The sequence below is a fragment of the Tupaia chinensis genome, unplaced genomic scaffold (assembly GCF_000334495.1).
Source record: "Tupaia chinensis unplaced genomic scaffold, TupChi_1.0 Scaffold146584_1, whole genome shotgun sequence".
Classification (NCBI taxonomy): Eukaryota; Metazoa; Chordata; class Mammalia; order Scandentia; family Tupaiidae; genus Tupaia; species Tupaia belangeri.
In genome coordinates this window covers 874,745-902,634 of record NW_006206439.1, presented here as the reverse complement: position 1 = coordinate 902,634, position 27,890 = coordinate 874,745, and the positions used below count along the sequence as shown (strand labels likewise).

Genomic DNA, 27,890 nt, shown 5'->3' with positions numbered 1-27,890 from the left:
GGTTTGTGGGGAGGCCTGGGGGTGGAAAGTTGTAAGACATGTGAGAGCCAGCATTGACAGAGATGAGGAGAACAGGGGCCAGATCTCAGAGCCTGTCACAGGGTGGATTTAGGTCACCTCCTCTTTAGTTCTCACTTGCTTCCCATCTTCACCCTCTATCCCATCTCCAAAGCCCCAGAGTCAGACTGTCTTGCAATAAATTAGGAGGCGACAGTGACCCAGGAGCAGATCTGGGTTTTGTGGGACCTGAAGTTTATACAACTGGGGGACAGGAGATTTTGAAGAAAAAGATGTCGAATTCTGAGTGCGAAGTGAGGTGCAAGGCCTTGGTAGGGTGTATGTCAATGCGGGATGTTCAAGCTTGTTTCCTTACCTCGGTAGCAGAGCCACCTCTGCTGTTTCTACCCTCTTCCTGAAGCTCATGAAGCCCTCCTTTCTTCTTGCCTGAGACATTTGTACAGTCCTGGTACCCACTTCCTCCCATTTTTCTCCTTGGTTGTGATAGTGAATCGAGTCCAAATGTCTTAGATTGAAATCTTCTGGAAAGTTGGCTCTTCTCTTTGCCCATACTATTGTCCAAAGGAACATGGGAATTTTCTCCTTTTCGCCTCAGACCATGATTTCCCCCCCATAATCAAGAAAGGGAATGTTGGCTGGAACACTTTATTCTTTTTGGAAATGTGGCACAGGAATATGAATTTCCATAGGCAAAATTATCCCGTCGACTTGAGTCTAGACTGTCCATTGGCCAACAAGTTTGCTGGAGTCCACGCTGGCACCCCAAGAAGCTGCCTGGACTTACTCTGTGGGAAGGGAACAAATTACCTGGAACTATATTTTGAGGGAGGAAGAAAACTCACACCCATAAGCAGTGATCATGAAGAAGTTTACTAGTGAATAAATTCCAAGTAAAATTTGACAGCAGGATCTTCAAATCCCGCAGAAATGCTCAAAGCCATCTGACAATAGTGAAGAGTCTTCCTCAGTCTGGAACATAGCATGGTTGTTGTCCATGGATCAGAACTGCTAGCAAGGTGCAGACCAGACTGCAGGACAGAATGACAAGCCTTCTGTGTTCTAAGGGCTCTAACCCTTTCCAAAATGCTGCTCCTCATTCTTGAGTCAGTCTAACAGATAGGCCCAAGTGCAGGCACATCGGGCGAAGCTCTCCAGAAATTTGTGGGTTTTGGTACACTAGCCATCAGATCTCAGCCCTGGGTAGGAGCTTTGACTTTTAAGGTCCAGTCTTGGTTAAAGAAGAGACACTATGTCCCCATTAATTGCTGGCTGCTCCACCATGAAGCTGAAAAACATCCTTCTATCCTGTTGTGGTACCCTCATCCTAATGGTCTAATTGCCTTTTACCTTTGGGATTAAACAATGGATTCAATCCCATGGGTCAAGCAGAACCTATTTCAAGTATAGATTTTCCATTTCCCCAAAAGAGCAAATAAGAGGAAATGACCAGAATATTATCTAAAAGTTATTTTTTAAAGTTTTTTTTCTTAATTAATGAATTTCCTTCATGAACAAGAGAGACCGCACCCCGACAGGGTTTCAGCTATGAGATCCAGCCCCAGATCACGGGCACACACATGCCCAGTGCACTCAAGATGGGCTCTAGACGCGAACCCAGAACCTCCTTAAGTGGGTCAGCCTTGCAGAAAACTTCATCTTACTGCCGTGCTATTAGCTAGTCCTAAGACATCTTTACTCAACTGGGTCGTTCCTCACATATGAGAGCATCTAAAAGATAGTCTCAGATAAGCAAAGATTGAAGGATACCTACCCTATACCATTTCTGCAAAATGACTTAAAGAATCACTTTCGGAAACTAACTAAATAAATAACATAAGGTATACGTTCCTAAATTCACGACCACTGTCGGTTCGGACTTCCTTGGAGCCGTGAAAAGGACCCTAACCATGTGGGGAGCTGGCTTCTTGGAGACAGAGGGCTTGAAGGGCTCAGGAGAAAGATTCTTACTGATTTACAAGAAGAGAATTGGCTGCCTTTTTTGTTTGTTTTTAAAGAGATTTTTGTTATAGGGCACTTAGGCTTGCTGGAAAATCTCCCCACAAAAGGGGATGGCCGTGCCACAATCCCTTCTCCTCCATTCTTGTCTTGGGGTTTTGGACATGCACGCATACATGCCCAGTGTGAGCTTTGGGACTCGAACCATGAGTATGGGACTTGAACTGCAGTCGGCCATGTGGGAGTCCAGCAGCGTAACCACTGTACCATCTGCAGGTCCCAGAGAATTGGCTGCTGTTTATTCATGTTGCTGACCAATCCTGCTCTAACCTTCCCTTCATGTCTCTCTCACAGACTGTTTTTGAAAGGAATTGCCGATCTGAGGATTGCGCGGCCGACCTGCAGCTCCGGGGTAAACTGCTGCTCTCTAGGTGAGTCAGCATCCCTTTCTCACCATTGCTCTAAGAAGCTTGGTTTTCTTTTCTTTTTCTTTGTTTTTTTTTTTTTTAATGTATAATTTAATTTTAAAAATAAACTTAATGAAAAATAGAACAGAATCAAAACATTTGAAATAAGTACACTCACTACCTACTCCAGTAATTCCTTTGCGCACCCCAAACTTGGATGTGCAGATCCCCTCTACGGCAGAGGGTGAAAGAGTCGGTGGGCTGCAATGATATTTTATAGGTTTTTAAAACAATGTGTATTATCATTTTAACAACAGCTATTCTTTGTAGGGGGATAGTTTGGGTTTTGTTTTGTTTACAGTTCCACATACTTGACAGTATACCTTCAATTTCTAATTACCATGGTATTTGTGTTTGTGTGGAGAGGGGGTTGTTTATGTTACTCACTGAATTAAGTGAACCCATATGAAATTGCCAATATTCGACCTTCGGGGACAATTTTGTGTGGTTCAATCTATTATTACATAAAGATTCCTTCTATTATTTTTTCTTTCCTCACACTGAACAATGGCGTCTACCTTAATGACATGGGCTGTGTCGGGGTCGGGACAGAGACAGATCCTTGTTGTTCCAGGGTTTCCTTTCTCAGTTCATGAATCCCCCAAGGCTAAAGGTGCACCCCACAAAGGCCTTCTGTTTCCTCTTTGCCAACCTGTTATCTTAGGCTTTTCTTAGGACGCAGGTGCTAGTCCCGAGTCGTTTAGCCACATTGCAGAGAAGGGTTTCCTTTTGAAATGACTTTCCTCTGGAAGATTGTTTTAGTCTTGGGGCCAGAATCCTCTCTGTAAGATTTCTTGCCATTTCTCGAAACAGTCTTCAGTTTTGATGGTTATTGTCTAAAATGCCATCGTGTGTCCCTTATCTGTAACCATGAGCATTAAGTTTGGATGGAATGGGCAAAATACCTCATCCTGAACCAGGAAGTTTTTACTTAAGATGATAAATAATCTTTTTTCATCAAAGGAAAGCAAAGCTAAGATTCCAATTTTTTTTTTTTTTTTTTTTTTTTTTTTGAGATGTTTTTGCTATAGGGCACGTGTGCTCGCCAGAAATACAGAGAGAGACTGAGAGAAAGTGAGAAATCACCCCCCACACAGGATGGCCACACTGCAACCCCTTCTCCTCCATTCTCCTCTCGGGATCTTGGGCATGCACACACACACACGCCCAGCGTGAGTTTAAGCCACCGGGTCTAGGACTGGAACCATGGTCGACTACATGGGAGTCCAGAGACATAGCCATTACGCTAACTGCTGGTCCCAAGATTCCTTTTGTTCTGTTTGAGTTTATTGAGGGAAGGTGATATATCCCTGTCTTCTCCCCATACACACAAATACTCCTCTAAACCACTTAAATATTAATTATCATTGCTTTTACTTGGGACAGGAGAGACAGATTAAAGTAGCACATGTTTTGCCAAGCTTAGAAAATTACTTCAAATTCATGGAGTGGATATTGGAATTGTTTCACGTTGGTAAGAATGTCCTCCTGGGATCATTAGAGAAAGCGACTTTAAAGAAGTTTCGTAAATTATCACCTCGTTAATTCTGTTTTTAAATAGGCCTTCCAGAAAATGTTTTAGGGAAAAAGTAACGAGAAACAAAAATGTATGAAGTTGTTTTATTTTCAGGCAGGCCGCAAATGTTGGAAATTTATTTTGGATCTTAGAAAACTTCATGTGGTGGGAAAACGTTCACTTAATCCAAGGTTAAATATTACGTTCGGAAAGTCCTAATGCTCTCAGTGGTCAAATCCATCTCTGTTGAATTGTACTTTGCATGTATTCACAGGTATAATTCAAGGCACATGGTCAGTGGGGCGCTGTGTAGCCAAAGCTGCCTTCTTTGCCCTTACCTGCCCTTCAAGGTGCTGATCGGAACCAGTTCACGCTCTCTCATGTCAGCTGTGACCTCACTGTATAAAAAGTAGAAGCAAAGAATAACAGACTCCTCTGATGACTCTGTAGACCTGGGATCCCTAGCTTCCAAGCTATGGACCAGTGCTGGTCCAGGTGCAGAAATCACTAATGTTAAGACAATTATAGGAGTATGGTGGCCAGGGCCCAGACCCCAATGTGTATCAGCTAGATACTGGGGGAAAAAAAATCACTGCACAGCACATCACCCCCAGTTCAATGGTGTCTAACAGTCATCATTTACTCTCCTGGATCTACAAGTCAGCTGAGGGTTGGCTGATCCAGGCTGGATTCAGTTAGACCTTGACTGACTGGCTCCTGCATCTGGGTTTAGCAAAGGGTAGGCTGATCTCAGCTAGGCTTCTGCGACCCAGTTCTCCTCTACTCTATGCGTCTTTCATTGTCTCCTTAGAAACAGTGGCTAACTCGTGCTTGGTCATCTCATGGCAGGCAAAGGTATGCCAGGGCAAGCCAAAATGTGTAGCCCTAGGCTCAGAACTGGTACACTGGTACTTTAGCCATATGCTAGTGGCAAGTCACGCGACCAGAGTCAGGAGTCAGGACCATATCCTCTGCCCTTTGGTAGACAAAGTCACACAGCAAAGGGCAGGAATATAGGAAGGCGTGGGGAACTGGGACTCGGGCAGTTCGCTATAGCAAGTTACAAAGAGGCAGCTCTATCTCTTATCCTGGTGCCTTTTCGTTTTCAGAACTATTTCAGCCTTTCTTATCATTCCATCTCCCTAGAACTCCACCATGAGACCAGGGCTGGATGTCAAAATTTTCTGGAACTCAGAGGAATGTCCTTGGACCAAAGCTCTAAGCCGCTGCTTAGGATGAGTTATTTCCCAAGAGGCCCCCTAGTCTCTCAAAATAGCATTAAAAAAAAAAAATCAGATAGCCTTAGTAATGCTTTTATTGTGGGTTTAGGGGTAGAGTGTGCTTCCTAAATATAGTCCTTCACTGAATAACCCTTCGTTATACTCTTGAGCCTACAGCAATTCCCACAGGAGCCTTCAGAGAAGTGCTGATTGATAACTGGAGAAGTAGAGAAGATGTAAAGCCCAGTTTGTGGCTTCAGTCACATCTGATTCCCTTGACCTTCAAGTGCACATTCACTCTTGAGAGCCAAGCTTGAAGTGAGGGAGCACAGGTAGTGAGTTACTAGTAGAAACCAGGGTCTGAGTTTGGTTGACAGAGGCTTAGTGGTTTGAAGCAGAGGTGAGTGCTTGGCAATTTGGATGCAGTCTTTGCCTTTCAGGCTTTCTGTATAACCTAGCTCTCTCATGTTAGCTGCAGCCTCACCGTACGGAAAGTTGAAGCTAAGAATAACAGAAAGACTTTTCTGATAGCCATGTAGACCAGGGCTTCACAACCCCCAGACCAGGGAACAGTGTGGGTCCATGGCTTGTTGAGGACCAGGCCATGGACTGGTGTCAGTCCAGGTTTCATCTGTATTTGCAGCCACTCCCCATCACTAACTTTGCTGCCTGGGCTCCGCCCCTTTCAGAGCAATGATGGTGTTGAGTTCTCGTTGGAGTGCAAACCCTATCGTGGGGTTGTTATGTTGTAGTGTGGTAGTAGAAATGGGGTTTGCAGTGGGTGTGGTCCACTTGGGTCATCCCGGGACCAACCTCTCCTAAAACTTCCGTCTTCCCTGTTTTCCCCAAGGCTGGTCCCTGGTGCTAAAAAGTTGGGGCCCACTGATACAGACAGTTGGTACAAGGTGTTGTAGCTAGTGACAGCCAAGTACCCACTAGACTTAGGAGCCATTATCTTGAGAAGACACAGAATAAAGGTATCTGGGAATGATTGGGTGATCCTACATGGCCAGTGATCAAGTCAGGAAATGGTTATCTGTGACCAGGACTCATGGATGTTTTTCTCTCTCTTCAGAGGCCATGAATTCTGGCAGACCTGTTTTCTCTTAAAACAATCAACTCTTCAATTAAAAACCCACAATCTTTAATGTGCTGGAGCCTATTTCCAAAACATGCCATCTCCAAAATGTCTGTGAATAGGGATATAACGGTTCAGACAGTTTCTATTAAACAGGACTGAAAATTCCATTCAGAAGATTAAGATGATGCAACTATATTTTGTCTGTCCGAGTACTCATAGTACCTAAGAAAGTATCACGTGTGATTAAGAGAAAGAAAAATAGACCACAACAGTTCAACTAAAAACAGTCTTTTTAAAAGAGATGAGGGGAACATGTTGGTTCCTCTCCAAGAAAAGCCAACTCCAATAAAAGAAAAACTTTTAAGGGAGGTGAAAAGACATGGCAAGATGTTTGTGAAACTCTAGTAGCCACATAGAATCATCCTGTGATCGTAGTCTTCATAATACTGGGTCATCAGAAAAGTCAAGACATATATTTGCATAGAAAAACACATCATGACTTTTTCAATGCCAATGACCCATTTTTTTTTTTTTTTTTATCAGCGATGCTTAACATCTCTGCCTGTTTCCCCCTCTGTAAGATAGGGGAATTGTGATCACAGTGAACTCTAATGGCCGGTTTTCATGCATGTCTCCCTTCTAGACAGAGTAGTATGATGTAGTAGTGAGCCCCCGTTTCCACCAGGCTTAGTGCATCCACAGCAAGTGCTGATCTGTATTTGTCAAACAGATGAACATCCTATCACTGTGTCACCTCTTGCCAAGTGAGTGGAAGCTAGATACTCTGGAAGAATATTTCACATTACGAGATTATTTAAAGTGTTTAAGGAATGACTATATACTTAAATGCTTCTAAAAGAGCTAGGTCTTATTTAATTTACTCTTCTCCACAACAACACTGAGAAGTAAATATTCCTTTTTTTCCCAGTTGCTAGAGGGTGTGTGCACTCACCAGTGAGAAAAAGCTCACCCAAGTTGGGGGTGGTCATACCACAATCCCTTCTCCATTTCTCCATCCTGTTGAAATCTTAGGCAACACATATACATGTGTTTGGCTTGTTTTTTTGTTTGTTTGTTTTGTTTTCTTTGTTTGTTTTAAGCAGCTGATCTGGGATTTGAACCATGATTGCCCATATAGGGTCTGGCTCCCTACACACCCACTGTGCTATACAGCTGGCCAGAGAAGTAAACATTCTTACGCTCTTTTCACTGAGGAGGATTCAGACCAGATTAATTGGGAACTTGGAAAGAAATCCTTCTCTGTGTGACAGCTCTATTTCACAAGAGAAATAGATGGGTAAAGATTCCATTTCAGAGATGATTCCTCCCTGTCCCCACTCACCCTCTCCATGTGCTGTGTGGCCTAGCTATGCCCAATAGCTTTTCCCTCTAGAGATGGGAGCTGCCTGTCCTGTGGATCAGTGGCGGCCTTTTATGGAGCCAGCATACTCTTTATCCATGGGGTTGGATTTCCTCTCCTTGGAAAGCCTCACAGTTGACCATGAGCTTCTGGCCCACATGTCAGCAGTTTCTTTCAACGTAGCAGCCTCATGGTCAGTAGTTGTTGTTGTTGTAGTAGTAGTTGTAGTGGCGGTAGTACTAGTACTCATGAGGACTGGTGAATGGGAGCTAATGAGGAACTTGGAAAACAGTTGCTATTGCCAGAACTTTAACCCTGTGATTTATTTATTTATTTTTCCTTCCTTGTCTACTCCAGCTCTGGGGGATGGGGGGAAAGCTATGAAATTTATGGGTGGGGAGTATCTGGCTTTCGTGGTTGCTGTTTCTGGAATTTCTGGACCTGGGAGTGGTTTTTCCAGTGGTATGTTCTTGAAAGAAAGGCGTGAGCTCCAGGGATGGGCCTTTCTGAATGAGAGTTGGAGGAGTGTCATCATCCCAGGCTCTCAGAACATGCATTTACCCTTGCTCTGATGTGGGCTACCTCAGAGAAGGGAGCGGGTTCCTCTCCTCACATTTCAGAACCACATCAAGGGCGAAGGGGTATGTAGGTAGGCCTTTTGTGAGAGTTACCTGGTAGAGGGTGGCAGTGAGGCTCCCAGGAAGATCATCAGTGATGTAAGGAAGTGAAGGGATATCCACACACTGGCAGAGATATTTTAGGGTGAAATACTCTTCCAGAGTACCTAGCTTCCACTTACCTGGCAAGAGGTGACACAGTGATAGGATGTTCATCTGTTTGACAAATACAGATCAGCACTTGCTGTGGATGCACTAAGCCTGGTGAAAACAGGGCCTCACAACTACATCATACTACTCTGTCTGGAAGGGAGACACGCATGAAAACCAGCCATTAGAGTTCACTGTGATCTCTCTAATGATGGGAATGTGAAGGGGTTCCTGGAAGCACAGAGAAGGAAATACCCCATATGGTCTGAATTTGAGTTTTCCAAGAAACAGACCCTGAGACAAGGATCTGAGTACAAATAATTTATGTGAGAAGTGCAAGGAACAAAATTAAGGAGTGAGAAAGTATACAGGGAAGACTGCCAGTCAGGGTACGCCATGATACGTGTGTATCAGTTAACGTATTGCTGTGTAACAAGTGCCCCAGAGCTCAATGCTTTAAAATAACCACCATTCATTTAGTTTCTGATTCTGTAGGATGGCTCTTCAGGCTGGACTTGGCTGTTGGAGTCTTCTGGTCTCAGTTGGTCCTTCATGAATCTGTCTGCAACTGACCTCAGGTTTCTGACGGTTGGCTTGTTAGCTGGGATCACTCTGCGCTCCTCCATGTAGTCTCTCATCACCTAACTGGCTAGCCCAGGATCATTTTTACAGTGTGGCAGGGGTCTAAATCACAGAACAGCATAAGGCCTTGGCAGGCCTAGTTTTAGAACTGGTATATTGTCACTCTTGCCGCATTCTGTGAACCGAAGCATGGTAACAGGATTGACTGGACTCAAGGGGGTCAAGGGGAGTGAACTCTACTTCCTGATGGTGGGAGCTGTGAAGTCATATGGCATAGGGTGTGAACTCAGAGAGGCCGTCAGTCAGTCCATCACACCCAACCACCACCAGTGGGTGATGAGCAGCCTGTAGAGAAGCGCTCAGGCATGGTGGGAAGTGTGGCCCCAGCACGACTGTAGCTGAGAGGTGAAGGAGCTGGGGTATTTTCACACCAACTGCCAAGACCCATTGGTTAAGAGCTACTCAGGTTGGGTGGGTGAGAACAGTTGATTCCCTGACGCATCCAGCCTGAGACAGAGCACCTAAAGGCTCCGAGATACAGAGATGCAGTTGGAAGTTGGCGGAGTTTCCAATCAGTCTGAGAAGGGTAACAAGGACTCAGATGGTGTTTCCTGTATTTGCTTTCTCAAAGGCTCTGGTTGGTTGGTTTATGCTGGAGGTTCCAACAGGAGCGTCCTACGACCCTCTGATACTCAGGCTTCTGCCCATTCACTTCCTAGAATGTTTAACATCCAGCATTCCCCATTACCATGTAGCTGTATAGCCTGTTTTGTTCCCCTACGTCCCATTTCTTTTGCCGTTCTCTACCAAGCATGACAATGGGTTGCATGTAGTGAGAGGGCATTTGTCTTTAGAGCAAACCCATGAGCCATGTATGGGGACACGAGCTTTGTTGTCATTTTCCTGTGGACAGCAGCAAGGGCACATGTGAGATGTTTCCATGTGCATCCCAGGCAGAGAAGTGGAGACCTGCCTAATTCTGGAAGCAGCCTGGGCCAAGCCCCGCTACACACTGGAAACTCTGCATTTCTTAGGAGTCTTGGCTGCAGCCCAGCCCTGATGCCAGCTCCGTGATCACCTCCTCGGTTGTCTTCAGAGGAACTCAGGCCAGATTGAAACAAGCCCAGTGCACAAGTTCTTTATGGTTAGTGATTCCTTTTTTAATCACCAGAGAGAGAGATAGAGGGAGAGGGAGAAAGCAGCCCCTCAGTGAGGCATGATCACACTGCAATCCCATCTTTATTTCTCTATCGTGTTGGGGTTTTAGGCACACAGACATGCTTGGCATGTTTTCCAAGCTTCTGGGACCAGGATTCAAACTGAGGTCAACCATGTGGCATCCAGTTCCCTTAACCACTAGGCCACAGAACCAACCCCAATGGATGGTTCATATGAATGTGCTTGGAACTAGATCATGTCTGATGTAGAATAGGAAAGTTACTGGCAGGGATTCGAGTCTTTTATCTGAGGTGAAAAAGAAATTGAAACACCAGAGGCAGGAAACACACGTGGTGGGAGGCTCCCGAGTCCAGGGTTCTAGCAGTTCCACCCCCAGCCTGTGTCTTTAAATAGCCACTGCCCCTCAGGGAGCCTGGCCTGTCTCTAGGTGGAAATGACTTTTGGAAATTCCCTCCTCTGGCAGGGAGGGTCTGATTTGTGGTTTCCTGAGTTGTGAGGCTGGAGATGAAGGGGCCGCCACCCAAGGAACTGACCTTTTTTCCTCTGTGGGGCAGACTCCAAATGCTGACAGGAGCCTTTCAGGGCCCCACCACACGTGAGCAGTAGAAATCTATTCCAACAACTAGCGTTTTTCTGGAACAGCCCTCTGCCTGCTGAGCCCACGCTGGCTGAGAATCTCCAGCTTCAACTTTCTGGATGGTAAGAAGATGGGCATTGAAGGTAGGACTGAGGCAGTCACCATGGCGACCGCAGACTGGGCTGACAACGCTTCGTAGTGGGCTTCCCTCCCGAGACAGCTGGGCCATTGGGGCCTGCCTCATGGCGTGCCTAATGCCATTTTATCTGGTAGTGGTTTACTTGGCTTCTGAATACAGCTGTCCACTGGAGAGTTTCCGTGTGCGTGTCTTTCCAGCTATGCCACCATGATGCGGCTGTTCTCCTTCTGGCTGGCCCCAAGGAAAAGGCCTACCGAGAATGTAGCCAGCCAATCCCAGCCTCCTCTCCAGTCCAGAGCAGATGGGGAGCCACGTGTGGTTGCTTCGCTAAGATTTCCACAGCTTATTCTGTGTGACTGTGTTGGTCTCTTGCCACTAATACTAGACTGACCTACCCTGGAGCGGACTCGTTCCTGTGCTAAAAGCCAAATTCCGAAGCCCTGCAGTTGCTTTGTTTTCTCAAGTCGGTCTTCCCCCACATGTGCTTTTCTGGTCTGGCACACCCATCACCCGCATCTCTCCCAAGTTTGTTCGAGCCACTTGATATAACCTCAGGTGAACCGGAAGGCCGCCTTGCTGGCTCTCCACAGATGAAAAACTGGGGGCAGCTGGGGCTGAAGAAAGTTCCCATTGGTCACCAGCCCCTCCCTGCAGAGCCCAAGCAGAGGCCGGGTCAAATGTGAACTGCCCGTAAATTCGTAGTTCATTGCACTCACTCTGAGAGGGCAGGTACTATGGAGAGAACTTCTAGGTTTAATGAATCTTTGTCCTTGACTCCATTCCAGCTGATCTGGAGCCACACATGACGAGCTGGGTGGATGCTGGTGGTGCCTCACCTGGCAGGTGCACCACCCCACCGTGCGGGTACCTGACTACTCACAGCCGCCCTCCCCTAGCTGACAGTGGCCTCGTCTGTTACACCACCCTGGGTCAGCCCTCAGCCGGCGGTTGACTGACTTGGGGTGCAAAGACTAGGCCCATATACCAATGGCAGAGTAACTGAGAGGTACAGTTTATGTTCCAGAGACCCCTGGGGATCAGGCCGAGGTAGATGTGCCAAAGACCACAGCCTCATTCAGCTCCTTCCTCTGCCCCAGCCTGCTCCCCTGTTCCCCAACAACTCCCCAAATCCTCCCCCACGCTCAGCCTTCAGGGTACCCGTCCTGAGACTTTATTTTTTGTTCCCCCAAGCCAAACTGTATCCAGCTTTATTAAAGATACTTTTAATAAACAGTCATGGTATTTCAGGCAAGACACGGGCACACAATCCTTAACAGTATGCAACAACTTTCAAACTCCCGTCTTCAACGGACGACCAGAATCAGAAAGCCACTATAAAACCCAGTGAAGTCTTCATGTGATGCTCTGAACAGGGAACATTTAGAGTGAGGGTTGCCATTTCACATTTAGCATGCTGTTTAACAACTTTACACGAGCCAGCCCTGACTTTCGGGGAATGAAAATGGCAGAATTACCAACCTGAAGATCCAACAATATAGAGAAGGAACGGCTGCTCCTTTGAAGGACGCCATCTTAATTTCATTGGAAAGTCCAGGTTTCCTGATACACTGGTATAACCAATTTCCTGTGGCCGGGTCCCCGCAGGTCTCTGGTTTAAGGGAGTTAAGTCCATGCTGAAGTCAGAGAGGGGGGACATCAAAGCAAATGTTAAGTTTTCCACACCACAAGGCTTCTGTGTGTGTCAGGGAATCCCTCCTCTTGGGAGCCAAGAGGAAGTCTCTCAAAACTAGAAGGGAAAGATGTTGTCCAAATCAATCCAGCTTCAGAGACATTCTATTAGTAATGCCCCTTCCCCCAAAAAATAACAATGAAGTATTTTGTGTACTAACAACATAGCTTAAAAAAAATAAAAAGTAAAACAAAATTCTGCATTTTTATAAAGCTTGATTAAAAAAAAAATAGTATTTCAACCTGTCCAGTCCCCAGAAGGACACAGTTATCAAAATGCACACCCTTCCCTTGGCATCTGCAGCACCCTCAGCTTTCTGTGCCTGGTCTGCGTTGGCTTCTCCATTCTCTGCAGGGCTATCCCCATCCTTGCCAGCATCAGGTTTTCCCTCTTTTCCTGTGGATACCTTTTCTCCCTTTCCAGGGGCCTTTTTAGGCTTGGGCTCTGGCTTTGGAGGAGCAGGTTTTGCAGACAACCTTGCAGATCTCTGTAGTTCGTCCTTCACCTTGGCTTTATCTCCTTTAGCATCCCCTTCAGCCTTTCTCTTGGGCATGGTGGTGAAGAAGGCAGGACGTAGGCACTGGACGCAGGGGATGCAGTGGTGTGTAGGCTTTGATCGGTCGCTCTCGCCTCTTCTTCACATTGCTCCTCCTGAGACCCCTTCTGAGGACTCTTGAGTTTCTAAATAAAATCAAGAACCAGCTCTGTAGCACAGTGGCTGCTGCTCAAAAGAAGCCAGATCCCACATGGCACAGCAGTTTAAATCCCAATGACACAAGGGCCCAAGACCCATTGGGCTAGAGGACTAGAGGGAGGGGATTGTGGTGTGACCCTCTGGAGAGTGTTCATCCCTTTTTATCTTTCATTCACACAACCCACATACTCTAATATGCTTTTTAAAAAATCTTTAAAGAAATATTAGGGAACCAGCAGATGGCTTAGTGGTGATGTCACTGGACTCCCACATGGCTGATTGTGGTTCGAGTCCCAGACCCGGTGGCTTCAAACACACCGGGCATGTGTCTGTGTGTGCCCAAGATCCCAGGAAGGGAATGGAGAAGATATTGTGGCGTGAGGGGTGATTTCTCGCTTTCTGTCTCTCTGATGAGCGCATACACCCTATAGCAAAAATCTCCCCCTCGAAAGGAAGAAAGAAAGGAAGGAAGGAGGGAAGGAAAGAAAGGAAGAAAGATTGATTAAAAGGGTCTTTAGTGGTTTAGAGAGCCAGTTCCCACATGGCCATGACAGTCTGAATCCCAAACACCTGAGTGCCCAAACCCATTGGACTGGGGATGGGAGGAAGGGGGACCTGGTGTGACCACACGGGGGGGTGGGGGGTGGCACAGTTTGAGAAACATGGTGGGTACAAGTTGTACCTGTTCCCCAGGTTCCTAAAGGAGGGAGAGTTGCAGGAGAAAGAACTGCTGCATGGCCACCCCCATGGCGGGTGCTTTCTCCTCTCCCTTTCTCTCTCTCTCTCTCCTCCCTTCCCTTGGTGTCTCTTTCTGGCATGGACCTGGTAGCCAAACAAACAAAGTCTCTTGTTTTTAGACATCTTCCCTGTATTGGGGGAAAAGTATAAGTAAGAAACAGAGGTTTTGCTCTGTTTACCGGTGTGGACAAAATATTTTTATTGTAATATCCAAAACTGGGACTTCACTATAAGGCCGTGAGCAATTTTTTAAAAATTAAGACCAAACTTAGAAGCTGCCAGAAGAAGTATTTTCCAAGCTCTGTGACTCCCCACATCCGTAAGATAGGTTAAGAAGGAAATATTTATTCCTTGTTCCTTATTAGAGGCACAGGTGTGTGTCCATCAGAGCTTCTCTGAGCTCAAGAAAACTAGGGCTTTGGGTCCAAAACAGAGAAACGTGGCCTCTTGGTGAATGTGGGAAGCTGCTTTGTGGGTAGATGGGCTCATTCGGAAGGGTGCTGAAGTGCCATATCTCCCCACCTAAGCACTCCCAGTGGTTCAGAGAACCAGGCAGGAAGACCGTGGTTGCCTATGTCATGGGAAAACAGATGCACAATTCTGGGGAACTCCTCATTTCAACACGTTCTATTGCCTATGACCATTTATACCCCACCCTCCCCTTGAGCTAGAGGCAGGGAGACTTGCGGCCTTGACAACAGTGATATCAAGGGGCCATGATGACCCTGCTGACTTGCATTCTTTTGAGTTCCCTGGCCTGCCCACTTCCGGGACATGCATTTTGAGCATGCGCTAGCCGTGTTTAGCAGATGGTGCATGCGTGGCCTAGTGTGGCACGGTCCCGTTGTTGGTGCAAGTTATACAGCACAGCGTGACATCATACTCCTGAGCCGTCTTCCATCTTGGGCATCCCTCCTGCTCCCCACCAAAGTATTCTTTGTCCTTCACCCAGTCGTTACAGTGAGTGAACCTGATTCGTTCCAGATGTCCTAAGGTTTAGTGATTCCGGAAACGACTCCTAAAGGGAAGGCTGATGAGGATTTGAATTCCTCTGTTAGCTGGGAACCAGCAGTTCTTTTCACAGTTGATCAAATGGAGCATGAGGAGTGAGCCCAAGCTGCCTGGAGGGACCAGGAGGGGCCCTCTGACGCTCTGTTTGCCTTGTTAGAAAGAAGATGGCCTTTGCAGCAAATACTAAATCTACTTCTGCTTGAGTGAGCCAGTGCTAAGGCCAAAGTCAGCAGAAACATACTCATATTATTTTTTAAAATAACGCATATTTACTTTAATTATCTGAATATTGCCGGGGAAGCTACTATTTTAGCTCGGATCACTAGGTAAATGTTTTTCTCTCTTTCTTACTTTCTTCATGAGCATAAAACTGGCCCACGTGGGTACATGTAAGGGAGGCAGAGGTTATTTCTAACTTTATATAAATGGGTTTTCAAATCAGAAATCCAGTCCTAGGAATCTTTTCTCTGACTCACCGTAAATTTTAATTGAGGTGCCTTACCAAGGGGCTTCGTGATCTCTGCCTGGAGTTAATAACCATGCCAGCCTGTTTCGCATGACTAGAAGGTATTTATAAAGCATGGTGAGATGTGAAGCACACTTCATGCTACATAGCCTAAGAACCGACTGTTGGAAAAAGTTAAATCATATACGAGTACAGAGAGCATTTCCTGTTTAATGATAGTGTTGCTGGCTTGTGCAATAGTTGAAGATACAGATACTACAGACACTAAAACTACTTCAAGTTGTGAATTCAAAATAAAGTAGAGGAGTCAGCAGGTGGTTAAGACACTGGACTCCCACGGGCCATGGTTCAATTCCCAGACATGGCAGCTTGAAAAATCACACCAGGTGCCTGTGTGCGCATGCCCAAAATCCTGAGAGAATAGAGGAGAAGGGATTTCTGTGTGGCCATCTCCCCTGCAGGGTGATTTCTCACTTTTCCTCCCTCTGTCTCTCTTTCTCCAGTGAGCACATGCGCCCTATGGCAAAAACCTTAACACATAAAAAATAAAACAAAGTAGAAGTTAATTAATGTAGACTTTTGCTATTTAGATGTTCTTTCAAGTGTGTTTATAAGCAAATGATATGCAGGTAGATGCTGGTGGGGGTCTAGGAAAGGCTTTGTAAGGGAATTCAAGCTGAAACTGGGCCAGCCAGCCTACTGAGTGTCTATCCAAGGAACCCCAAGGCAGGGCAGCTGGAAGAGAAGTTGAGTGGTGCCAAGGAAGGGTGAGGTGGGCACACCTGTGGAGCAGAGCAGTCCCAGATGGGCACACGGGGGAGCAGAGCTGTCCCAGATGCGACACTGAGTTTTGCATGGTGGGAAGCATGCTGCAGGGCTGGAATGAGGGTATCTTGAGCTAGTCAGGATGAGTAACATCAAGTAGGCGGTTCAGGGTCGAGGCTGTAACCCCCAGGAGGTGGCCTGTGTTTATGTGGGACTTCAGCTGTAGGATAGCCAGAGGACGTGCCTAACACTTGGGCAGAAATAGCAATTCCCATCAACCTAGAGTACATCAAGATATAAAATAACCTTAGGTTTGATTTCTTTCATATATTTAGAATTGAACCCCTTTGCTAGAATATTCTTTTTTGATATTTATTTTCCTTTTTTTTCCCCCACAATAAAACATAAGGGACCAGTAGGTGGCATAGTGGCTGAGGGCCCTGGACTCCTACATGGCTGACCGTGGTTCGAGTCTAGGACCTGGTGGTTTGCTTTCTCACTTTCCCTTTCTCTCCCCTTCCCTCTTCTCTCTCCCTCCCTCCTTCCCTCTCTCTCTCATCAAATTAAAATTAATTAATTAAAAAATAATAAAAACAGAAAAGATGGAACCAGTGGATGGTGTGATGGTTACGTCACTGGACTAACATGTTGACACCACAGGTTCAAGTTCCAGACCCAGTGGCTTAAAACTTACACCAGGCACATGTGCATGTATGCCCAAGATCCCAAAAGGAGAATGGAGAAGGAATTGCGGTGTGGCCATGCCCTCCAGGGGGGTGATTTTTTGCTTTCTGTCTCTCTGCCGAGTGCATGTATCTTATAGCAAAAATCTCTCTTGAAAATATATAAATAGGGGCCAGCAGGTGGCAGGATGGTTAAGGGCACTGGACTTTTAACCTGGCCGACTGCAGTTTGAGTCCTGGACCAGGCAACTTGCTTTCTCACTTTTTCTTTCTCTCACTCTGTCTCTCTCTGGTCAAATTAAAATAAATAAGTTAAATAAAATAATTCTTTAATAAATAAATAAATGTGATTTTTTTTTATGTTTATGGTTAGTGAAGAAAAATCCTATTTATTTGCCGCAATAGCTAGAACCTTCTCAATCAGGAAATTTGATTCTCACTGCAGTAAAAAAAAAAAACGGATATTTGGATTATAAATGGATGTTTCATTAACCTGCACAATTGCTAGCCATAGGCAACCTTCAATGACAGTTGCCAGCCATAGGTAACCAGTACAGCTGGTCTCGTCCAGCCCACCGACGCTCAGCCCTGGGTGAGGGGTGTGTGTACATGTCACGAACATACTCACTTGGTAGGGCCGAGAGGCCCGAGTAGAAGGGAGCCATCAGGAGAAATCGAGACTATGACACCTGGGATGTATCCTTGTGATGGTTGCTCAAAGAAAAAAAGTGAGCAGAGTGTGAATCACAAGGCTGGAGTGAGGGTTTCTTCAGAGCCTTGGGCCCCTTCTGGAGGGAAGCTGGGCCCAACCTGTTATTTGGAAGTAACAGGATTCACCGAGCTGGTCTCCTGCCAATGACAGGTCTCACCCATTGGGCCGTCTGCCCATCAGAAGACGGGCATAGGGCCCTGTAGCAGGAATTGTCAGTGTCATCTACACCCCTTTTGTCCTTACATGTTGGCTTGGTGCTCCACTACCAGGAACTGCATCTCTTTAACCGGGTTCTGGGAATGGGTACCACCCACTCCCACCAACACTCACAGCAACGGCCCTCAGCTGATGACTGGCTGGAATCAGCACATAAATATCCCCTCACCCCGTCCATGGGATAACTGACGCTTGTGGTCCGCATGGCTTCCTAGAGCTCCCCAGTAAGATGACTTTCCAGGTGCCCAAAGAGGTAGCTGGACTGATGCTGCAGGTCTTTATTGGCTTCCCATCCTGTGTCTCCTTCCACTCCTTCCCTGCCGGTGCCCTGTGGGACCCCCTGCTGAATAAACAGCTGCTCTCAAACTCATCTGAGGGTCTACTTTCCCGGGCGCCTGCACAAAAACATTCCTTATTCCCCAGATCCACGTGGCTAGCTTCCTGCTTGCCGCCACCCCAGTGTAACGAGCGAGGTTCGTGTGTGCAACGCACAACGTTAGGCATCAGGTTTTGGTGAAACTCAAAATTACTTTGTAGGAAAGAAAAGCACACTTGTGGTAGGCCTTTTTCTTTTTTTGGATTTTTACAAAATTCACTAGTGATTTACAAGCAAATAAGTTTGGGGAGATACATATTATCAATTTAACTTTATTAATTACCTGATTATATTTTTATCCAAATTTATCCTCCATGGCCCTCTACTTCCCAAGTCATGTTAGTGACATGAGTAAGTATATGCCATGGATGATTCATCACAAATCAACCATATTATATTGTTAAAAATAAAATGCAAGTGACCCTTGAACAGTACTGGGATTGGAGTGCCAGCCTCCTGCACAGTCCACAATGTGTGTATGACTTTCAGCTCCCCTGAGAACTTTAATGGCCTACTGTCGACCAGAAATGATTCCAATACCTTCAGTTGATTAACACATTTTGTATGTCTCATATGTTCTATTGTTATAATAAAGTGAGCTAGGGAAAAGTATATCTTATTAAGAAAACCGTAAGGGGACCGGCAGGTGGCATGTTGGTTAAGGGCACTGGACTCCCATATGGCCAACCTTTGAGTCCTAGACCCTGTGGCTTGCTTTCTCACTTTCCTTCTTTCTTTCCCTCTCTCCTTTCCCCTCACCCTCTTCCTCTCCTCTCCTCTCCTCCCTCCCTCCCTCCCCCTCTCTCTCTCTCTCTCTCTCTTTCTCTCTCTCTCTCTCCCTCCCCTTCTCTGTTCAAATTAAAATAAAGTTAAATAAAATAGTTGTTTTTTTTGTTTTGTTTTGTTTTTTTAAAAGGGAAAACCAGGGACCAGCAGTTAGCATAATGGCTATGTCGTTGAACTCCTATTTAGTAGATCGTGGTTCGAGTCTCGGACCCAGTGTCTTAAACTCACGCCGGGCGCATGTGCGTGCGTGCCCAAGATCCTGAGAGGAGAATGGAAGAGAAGATAAGGGATTGCGACGTGGCCATCCCCCCAGGGGATAATTTCTCGCTTTCTCTCTCTCTCTGTCTCTCTGGCAAGCGCACGTGCCCATAGCAAAAACCTCTCCCCCCCAAAAAAAAGGAAAACCATAGGAACAGAAAGTGCATTTACAGTACTATGCTGTATTTTCTAGTATATATGTTGGGGAAAAAAAAAGAAAAAATCTATGTATAAGTGGACCCAGACAGTTAACTGATCTAAAGGATCAACCTCAAGCCCTGAGCTTTAAAACCTAAGGCAATCTAGAAGCACCGTAAGTATTCTACATGCCCTCTCGCTAAGCTTACTGGTAGAGACAAGCTTTTCCTACTCCTTTCCTTATCATTTCTGACCTGTCCTCATCCCCTACTCATATTTATTTTTTCCATCTGAAAAGTACTTCCCATTTTTCTGCTCACTCACATACTCTTTGTTCTTTAAAATGTGGCTAAATTTGTGCCTCTCCTGGGGAACCTCTCACTGTCACTTCGGTCTATAGCAATTTCTCCTGGATTTCTCTTGAACCGTATTCTGCACCTGGTCCTTTCACAAGCCTCATCAGTGTCATGGTGCATTCCCTGGGTAATTCATTTACCTGCATGCATTCAGGAGATAGCCTGACAGTCCCCATTTATTCCTTGTGGCTTGACTAACACCCATCTCTTAGTTCTTCATTTCCTAATCCGTTTATTTGGTATTTTGTGCTCATATCCTTCAGAGGAAGACATCGGATGAGTAATTGTGGTTTTGTGGTTTGTGTTTATCATTTTAAGCTCTAAAAATTAAAAAGCTGTAATGGGTGTGGACAAAGTACCAAGAAAGGAGGGTCCGCGTGAGAGCAATTGAAGACTTTGGAAATCATCCTGAATTTCCCCAGTGTTCATAGAAAATCATCAAAAAGAAAAATAAGCACACCAGTTTGCTTTTGTGAAGAGATGACACCGCCCGGTGGTCTTAAGTACTCTAAATGTTGAGAAGGGAAAGATAATTTCATTTCTTTTCTTTTTTTTTGTAGAGGTGTTAGCTATAGAGCATGTGTACTCACCAGAAAGAGAGAGAGAGACAGAGAGACAGAGAGCAAAAAATCACCCCCCGGGGGGATGGCCACGCTGCAATCCCTTCTCCTCCCTTCTCCTCTCAGGATCTTGGGCATGCACGCACATGTGCCCAGTGTTAATTTAACCCACCGGGTCTAGAGCTTGAACCATGGTCGACTACATGGGATTCCAGCAACATAACCATTACACTAACTGCTGGTCCCTCTGATCTTGTTATAGCCAAAATAAGTTTTTTGTATATAGTATGCTATCTAGTTGTATTTTTGTGTGATTTAGGGGCAATAAGCAGGAAGGACCAGGAGCTAGGACTGCCTCACTACTGAGTGGCCTTGGCAAAGTTATCCAGCCCTCTGCCCTTATCTGTAAAATGTTGACCCAGCCGAACCTCCTTCCAGCTGTCAAATTCTGCTGCCAGAATTCTGCCAAAATTCATAATTATATAATGTCTGCTTATTTTAAGAATGAGCAGCATTGTTTATTATTTTAAATTGCAGGGGCTATTTGCGTGCATGGTTTATATATGATCTGTTAATATATCATTGCTTTTGTGACACTTTGTGGAGGACATTGGTTTGTTGCCTGGGAAATGGTGCCCCCAGTTATGATATTGCTTTTTAGGGAGCATATGGTCTACTTGATCATGTCCTTTCCAATGTGACCTTCATGAACGGAAAAGCTAGGGAGCGTGTGTGTGTGTCTAGCCTGTTATTTATCCATGCATCTGACTATGGACATTAGGATTGCTTCTATCCTTGCCCATTGCGAATAGTGCCACCTCAAACATAGGTGTTCCAGTACCTCTTTGCATTCCTTCAGTTCTTTGGGGGTATATACCAAGAAATGGAATTGCTGGCTCATATGATAACTCTCTGTTCAACTTTTCTGAGAAACTTCCATATGCGTGTTTTCCAAGGGGTTGCTCCATTTTACGTTCCAACCAGCAATGTGCACAGGTTCATTTCTCCATATCCTGGACAGCACCTTTTATGTATTGTGGCTTTCCTTCTTTTAAAATAATTCTTTTATTTAACTTTATTTATTTGTTTTAATTTGACGAGAGAGGGACCGAGCAAGAAGAGAGAGAGAGAAAGTGAGAAAGTAAGCTGCCAAGTCCAGGACTCAAACCATGGTCAGCCATGTGAGAGTCCAGCGCCCTTAACCACCATGCCACCTGCCGGCCCATTTTGCTTTTTCATTTATTTGTTTTTTAAAATTTTTGTTATAGGGCACCTGTCCTTGACAGAGAGAGAGAGAAATTGAGAAAGCATCCTCCATCCGGGTGGGATTGGTCATGCTACAGTCCCTCCTCTGTTCTCCTCTTAGGATTTTGAGCACTCGCACACAAGCCCCCAGCATATTTCTCAGGCCTCTGGGTGCAGGTCGAATCACACAGTCAACCTTGTGGGATCCAGCTATCCTAACTACCATGCCACCGACTGTCCCCACAGTTAATATCTTTAAGATGAGGAAAACTCAGAAGTGATCTAATGAGGAATTAATTATGCATCATTCTACTATGTAAGTTTCTTCCATTAGGATCTGTACAATAAGTCATCTGGGTAGAGGGGAAACATTTGCTTTAGAGTGCTTAGTGATGCAGCATGTGCAATTGATGCGGAAACGTATTACATTCACCCAGTAAGGAACTTGGACTAGGAATCATAATGCATGGTGATGAACGAGAACAGAGAACAAGCTCTACAGTGATCCTCAGGTGTCACACAGCTATCTAGATGCCACCAGTGGGAACAGACATTTGGAGTGATGAATGCTGCTAAATCCAGGTATAAACCCTAGAGCATATTTTTAAAAAATCTGCTGCTATAGAATATATTAGGGTCGGATTTTTTAATAACAAATCAGCACTGTGTTTCCAGCAGGCCATCTATATGTTCTGTAAGATAAACTTTATAGAAACAATAGAATTTCTATCTTACATCGACTATTAATGATGCTTTTCATATAAAAGTAGACCAAAGTGATATATGTGCTTGGCTCATGGTAATATGACCAACTTACAAGACTGCACAAGCAAATTATAATTAATGGGAAATTTTGGGGAGGGAATAAGATTCCTTAAAAATTAGAAAGATTGTTCTTCAATAAATAAGCAAGGACCCGTGGAATGTCTGGCACAAAAAACCCTCTGCCTGATTGTTTGAATCTCTCGGCTGGACTGTCAGAGAGGCTGGTCTTTGTGGAGTCCTGTTCTTTTCAAATGTCATTAAAGGACCTTTCTTGCCAAAGCCCTTCCTGACTGAGTCGGAGTTTATATAAGAGCTGTAGCTCAAATGGTCTTCATGCCAGAGGAAGTTCAGTGCTAGGTCTAGTTCACCTCCTCCATAGCTGACCTCGATCAACGGGTTCCGCTTTCTGACCATCAGCTTCTTCATCTGCAAAATGTAAAGATGGGGCTGATACTCTCTTGTGAAGATGTCACAGATGTTCATTTTGGGCATAGATTTTTTTTTTCTTTTTTTAGGTTTGGAGAAAGAATGAAAATAGCTTTGAGATTTCTGTTTTAAAAGTCCAAGTTCGGGACCACCAGTTAGCGTAATGGCTATGTCGCTGGACTCCCACGTAGTCGTCCGCGGTTCGAGTCCCGGACCCGGTGGCTTAAAACTCACGCCAGGCGCGTGTATGTGTGTGCCCAAGATCCCAGGAGGAGAATGGAGGAGAAGGGATTGCGACGTGGCCATCCCCCCTGGGGGGTGATTTCTCGCTTTCTGTCTCTCTGTCTGTCTCTGTCTGTCTGGCGAGCGCACACGCCCTATAGCAAAAACCTCTCCAAAAAAAAAAAGTCCAAGTTCACATTTTGCTCAAGACGGTGCCTGGCTTCCCATAACCATGGAGCCATGTTTGAATCACTTGACTTTAAAGCCCCAGGAATGACTCTGCTATATGATTAAGTGATGGTGTTTTGGGGACTGGCAGAAATGTAGATGTCTCTAGCCTGATCCCTTGATGTTTACACAAGAGGAAAGGAGACCAATCAAATGAACAACAGAACTGGCATGAGGTCATGGAATACCTCCAGGGAGAGACCAACCTCTCCGATAATTCTGCTTAAAGATTGAGTATCGGGCACAAACCTTTTATGCCAGACATTCCATAATACTTCTTTATTAAAGAACAATCTTTGTAATTTTCCAAGAATTTTATTCTCTGGAAATTTTATGCCAGGTACAATTCTGTTACTGGGGTTTTGTGATGAGCGAAAACCAAACAAAAGTCCCTGCCCCTTGGTGTTTAGATTCTAGAGGGAGAGAGGCTGTCCTTAATCACAGAGCCGCATGAGTGTGTAATTATGATGTTGGTCAATGGCATGTAGGGCTGATGGAGCAAATGTGGCTAGGGGACTTCATCCAAGGAGGATTTATTTCCTCTAGGCAAGGAAGTCAGAAAGGACCTCCTGGGGACATGACAATCAAGGGGCTAGAGAATGTGCACCAAGTGGGGAGGAAGGGACTGCAAAGACATAGGAGGCTCTGGGTTCGGATCCAACACAGCTCCGTGAGTAGTCTCTGTATCTCTCTGCATTTAGATTTCCTCTTTAAAAAGACATAAACACCAAGACCCTTTCACAGTGCTGGAGGTTTTAGTAGGATGGCACAGTGACAGTGTCCAGCACCGGGTTGGCAAATTACATTTTAATCGCATTTGTAAAAATAACTTTGGAAGCAGAGATGTACTACTTTAGTCATAGATTCTTTTTAAATTTGGAGAAAGAGTGAAAATAGCTTTGAGACTTCTTTTTAAAAAGTCTGAGTTCACATTGTGCTCTGGAAAGGTGCCTGGCTTCCCCGTAGTCATGGAGCCATGTTTGAATCACTTGACTTTGAAGCCCCAGGAATGACTGTGTTATGAGATTAAGTGACGATGCTTTGGGGACTGGCAGAAATGTAGGTGTCCCTGGCCTGATCCCTTGATGTTTACACAAGAGGAAAGGAGGCCAATCAAATGAACAACAGACCTGAAATGAGCAGGCAGCCCTGACTCCATTGTTTCACACTCTTCTCTACTGTCTCTCTGCTTGTCCTTCCGTGGAAACCATATGCAGTCTCTGAGGTCACAGGGCTACTTGAACACACTAATGCTATTTGTCCTCGAGATAAAGCTATGTTAGCGCTCTCTCATAAGTCAAGGCTTGAGGATTATGCCTTTAATCTTACAAAAGCAAACAGGAGGACAGAAATAGCTCATCAATTATTTAAAATGAAAATGGCAACAATAATAAGTAATTGCCACAATAGCTCGAGGTCATGGTCTTAATTTATTGGAGGCCAGTCAAGAATTCGAAGCTCTTCTCTTAAGTTAATTTTTCACATCTTGTTTGGATCCTCGGAGTTCTTGCTTCCAAAGCGAGGTCGTCAGATTTCTCATTACACATGTTATTTTTGTTGAGGTGCCAGACATTCGGGACAGTCATGTCCTTGCTTCATGGATTTGTAGAGGCAATTCCTCCCCAGAAGTAATGCTTATTTCCAAGTCTTATAGCCCATGGAGATTTTGAATAGTTCTCTTCTCTTCCACGCCATATTAGCCTATATCATGGTGGCCAACAACAAAAACACATGCTGGTTAATTTAAGCAGAAAGGAATTTATGGGAAGGATAGGCTAGGTCAGAGCATGGGCAAGAAAGCTGGGGATCCAGCTTGGGCAAAAAACAGGGGAAGCAGAGCTTAGCTCAAGATGCAACTTCTGGGAAGCCACGCGGGGCGCGGGAGCTCATGCCCCCGGAGCGGCGGCGCCCGTCAACGGAATGCAACTTCTGGGCTCTCTACTCCTCTGCAGCCACCTCACATGCTCTCAGAAGGCCCCAGTATCTTTGTGCAACTCTCAGAATTTGAAGTCCCACATGGGAGCACCTGCTCATCTCAGTAAGGCCACTTGCCCACCTTGAGATCACATGACTGTACATATTCAGATGCCCACACTCTAGTGAGGGGGGAAGGAGGTCTGCCCATTTTCTGCTGATGTATCCTCCTCCACCTGTCTGGGGGTTCTTCCACAACAGAAAGGTGTCAGGATGCTAAGCAGCCAAAATAACCATTGCACAAACACTCGCATGCTCAATCCCATGCCCTACTGTGATCAGTTGGCCAGTTAAAGATTGGTCACCGATGTGAATTTATTTTATTCAAAGCTCACATCTCATACTAATCACCAATCTCATGTCCATCTTCATCACTTTCCTCCTCATCCTTTTCCCCATCATCATCTTTGGTTCATTCACTCCCTCACTCTCCTGGGCTACCACTTCCTTCCCTTCCTCCCACCCACCTCAGTCTTTGACTCAGCTTCTATTTCTCTGCAGAATGGAAGCAATCACAGAGGAATGTCCTCATGCTTCTGCCACCCATCGACCAACTCATCAGCAGCTGCATCTGTGCTCCACTGGTCTCACTTCACACCAACTTCACACCAGTCAAAGCCAGCTCTTCCATTTGTTGGCCAGACCCCACCCAGCAATTGTCCCCTGTCATGTGTTCATTAATTGTTCCCTCTCTAGTCGGTTCTTGCATGAGAATGCAAGTATATTATGATAATCCCCATCTTAAAACAAAAACAAACTTCCCTTGAGCCCACTTCTTCCATCAACCACCAGCTTATTTCTGTTCTACCCTTTACCAAAAAAGTCCCCCCAAATCAGCATCTATTCCTATTTATCCTCCTCCTACATCTTTTAGGTTCATTCCAATCAGGTTTTCACCCCCTTTATTCCATGCTAGCAATTTAAGGTCACCAGTGACATCCAGATGGCTCATTCCAATGGCCAGTTCTAATTGCTCATGTGTTTTAGCCTATCTACCACACTTGACAAAAGTGACCCCTCCTGAAACGCCTTCCTTGAAACACATCTTCTGTGACTACTTGGATTCCAGAACTCTTGATTTTCCTTCTACCACCTTAGGCACGCTTTCTGTCTTCTTTGCTGGCTCCTTCTCATTTTCAATTCCTAGACCTCTTCTGTGTCTACACTCATTTCCTAATTACTGTATATAATCCCTCCCAATGAATATTCCTAGTCCTGACCCCCTCCTTCAACCCAGATTCAGGCATCACATGCTCAATCCCATGCCCTACTGTGATCAGTTGGCCAGTTAAAGATTGGCCACTGATGTGAATTTATTTTATTCAAAGCACACATCTCATACTAATCACCAATCTCATGTCCATCTTCATCATTTTCCTCCTCATCCTTTTCCCCATCATCATCTTTGGTTCATTCACTCCCTCACTCTCCTGGGCTACCACTTCCTTCCCTTCCACCTACCCACCTCAGTCTTTGACTCAGCTTCTATTTCTCTGCAGAATGGAAGCAATCACAGAGGAATGTCCTCATGCTTCTGCCACCCATCGACCAACTCATCAGCAGCTGCATCTGTGCTCCACTGGTCTCACTTCACACCAACTTCACACCAGTCAAAGCCAGCTCTTCCATTTGTTGGCCAGACCCCACCCAGCAATTGTCCCCTGTCATGTGTTCATTAATTGTTCCCTCTCTAGTCGGTTCTTGCATGAGAATGCAAGTATATTATGATAATCCCCATCTTAAAACAAAAACAAACTTCCCTTGAGCCCACTTCTTCCATCAACCACCAGCTTATTTCTGTTCTACCCTTTACCAAAAAAGTCCCCCCAAATCAGCATCTATTCCTATTTATCCTCCTCCTACATCTTTTAGGTTCATTCCAATCAGGTTTTCACCCCCTTTATTCTATGCTAGCAATTCAAGGTCACCAGTGACATCCAGATGGCTCATTCCAATGGCCAGTTCTAATTGCTCATGTGTTTTAGCCTATCTACCACACTTGACAAAAGTGACCCCTCCTGAAACGCCTTCCTTGAAACACAGCTTCTGTGACTACTTGGATTCCAGAACTCTTGATTTTCCTTCTACCACCTTAGGCACGCTTTCTGTCTTCTTTGCTGGCTCCTTCTCATTTTCAATTCCTAGACCTCTTCTGTGTCTACACTCATTTCCTAATTACTGTATATAATCCCTCCCAATGAATATTCCTAGTCCTGACCCCCTCCTTCAACCCAGATTCAGGCATCAAACTGTCTCAATATCTCTTTAAAATCCAGTGGTCATTTGGATTTTCTTTGCTGCACCTGTACTCGCAGTCTTTCCCATCTCATTGAGCTTTATCCTCGATTCCTCTCTCCCTAATACCCCTCGTAGCATCCATGAGCAAATCTGTTGGCATAATCTTTGAAGCATTTCCAGAATATGGGCTCTTATTACCACATTAGTAGCTGCTACATTGGTCTAAGGTTTCATCTTCTCACACCTGGATTGTTGCAAGAGCCTCCTAACCAGCCTATTGACAGGCTCCTTAACTTCTCCTGACCACCCCACAGACTGTGAGTACGTCAGCCAGTGTAAGCGTCCTTTAAACACAGACATCAGGTCTTATCAGTCCTCCACTTAGAGCTATATGGGGCCTGCAGTCTCAGTCAGGGTCAAACCAAGGTCATTATGACGGCCCACAAGGCCCTGCATGATCTGTCTGCTCCCTTCCCCTCTC

The 27,890-nt window shown here is 45.3% G+C and overlaps 1 protein-coding gene across 1 annotated transcript in view; it reads left to right on the top strand.

Annotated features, from left to right (window-relative positions):
• Positions 1–290: 290 nt before the first annotated feature.
• Positions 291–27,890, top strand: part of ITGA9 (integrin subunit alpha 9) — a 172,601-nt gene continuing 145,001 nt past the window's right edge. The window contains exons 1-2 of the mRNA XM_014584346.2: positions 291–329; positions 2,329–2,405. Of these exons, the coding sequence (XP_014439832.1) occupies positions 291–329; positions 2,329–2,405 (116 nt within the window). The remainder of the gene's footprint in view (positions 330–2,328; positions 2,406–27,890) is intronic.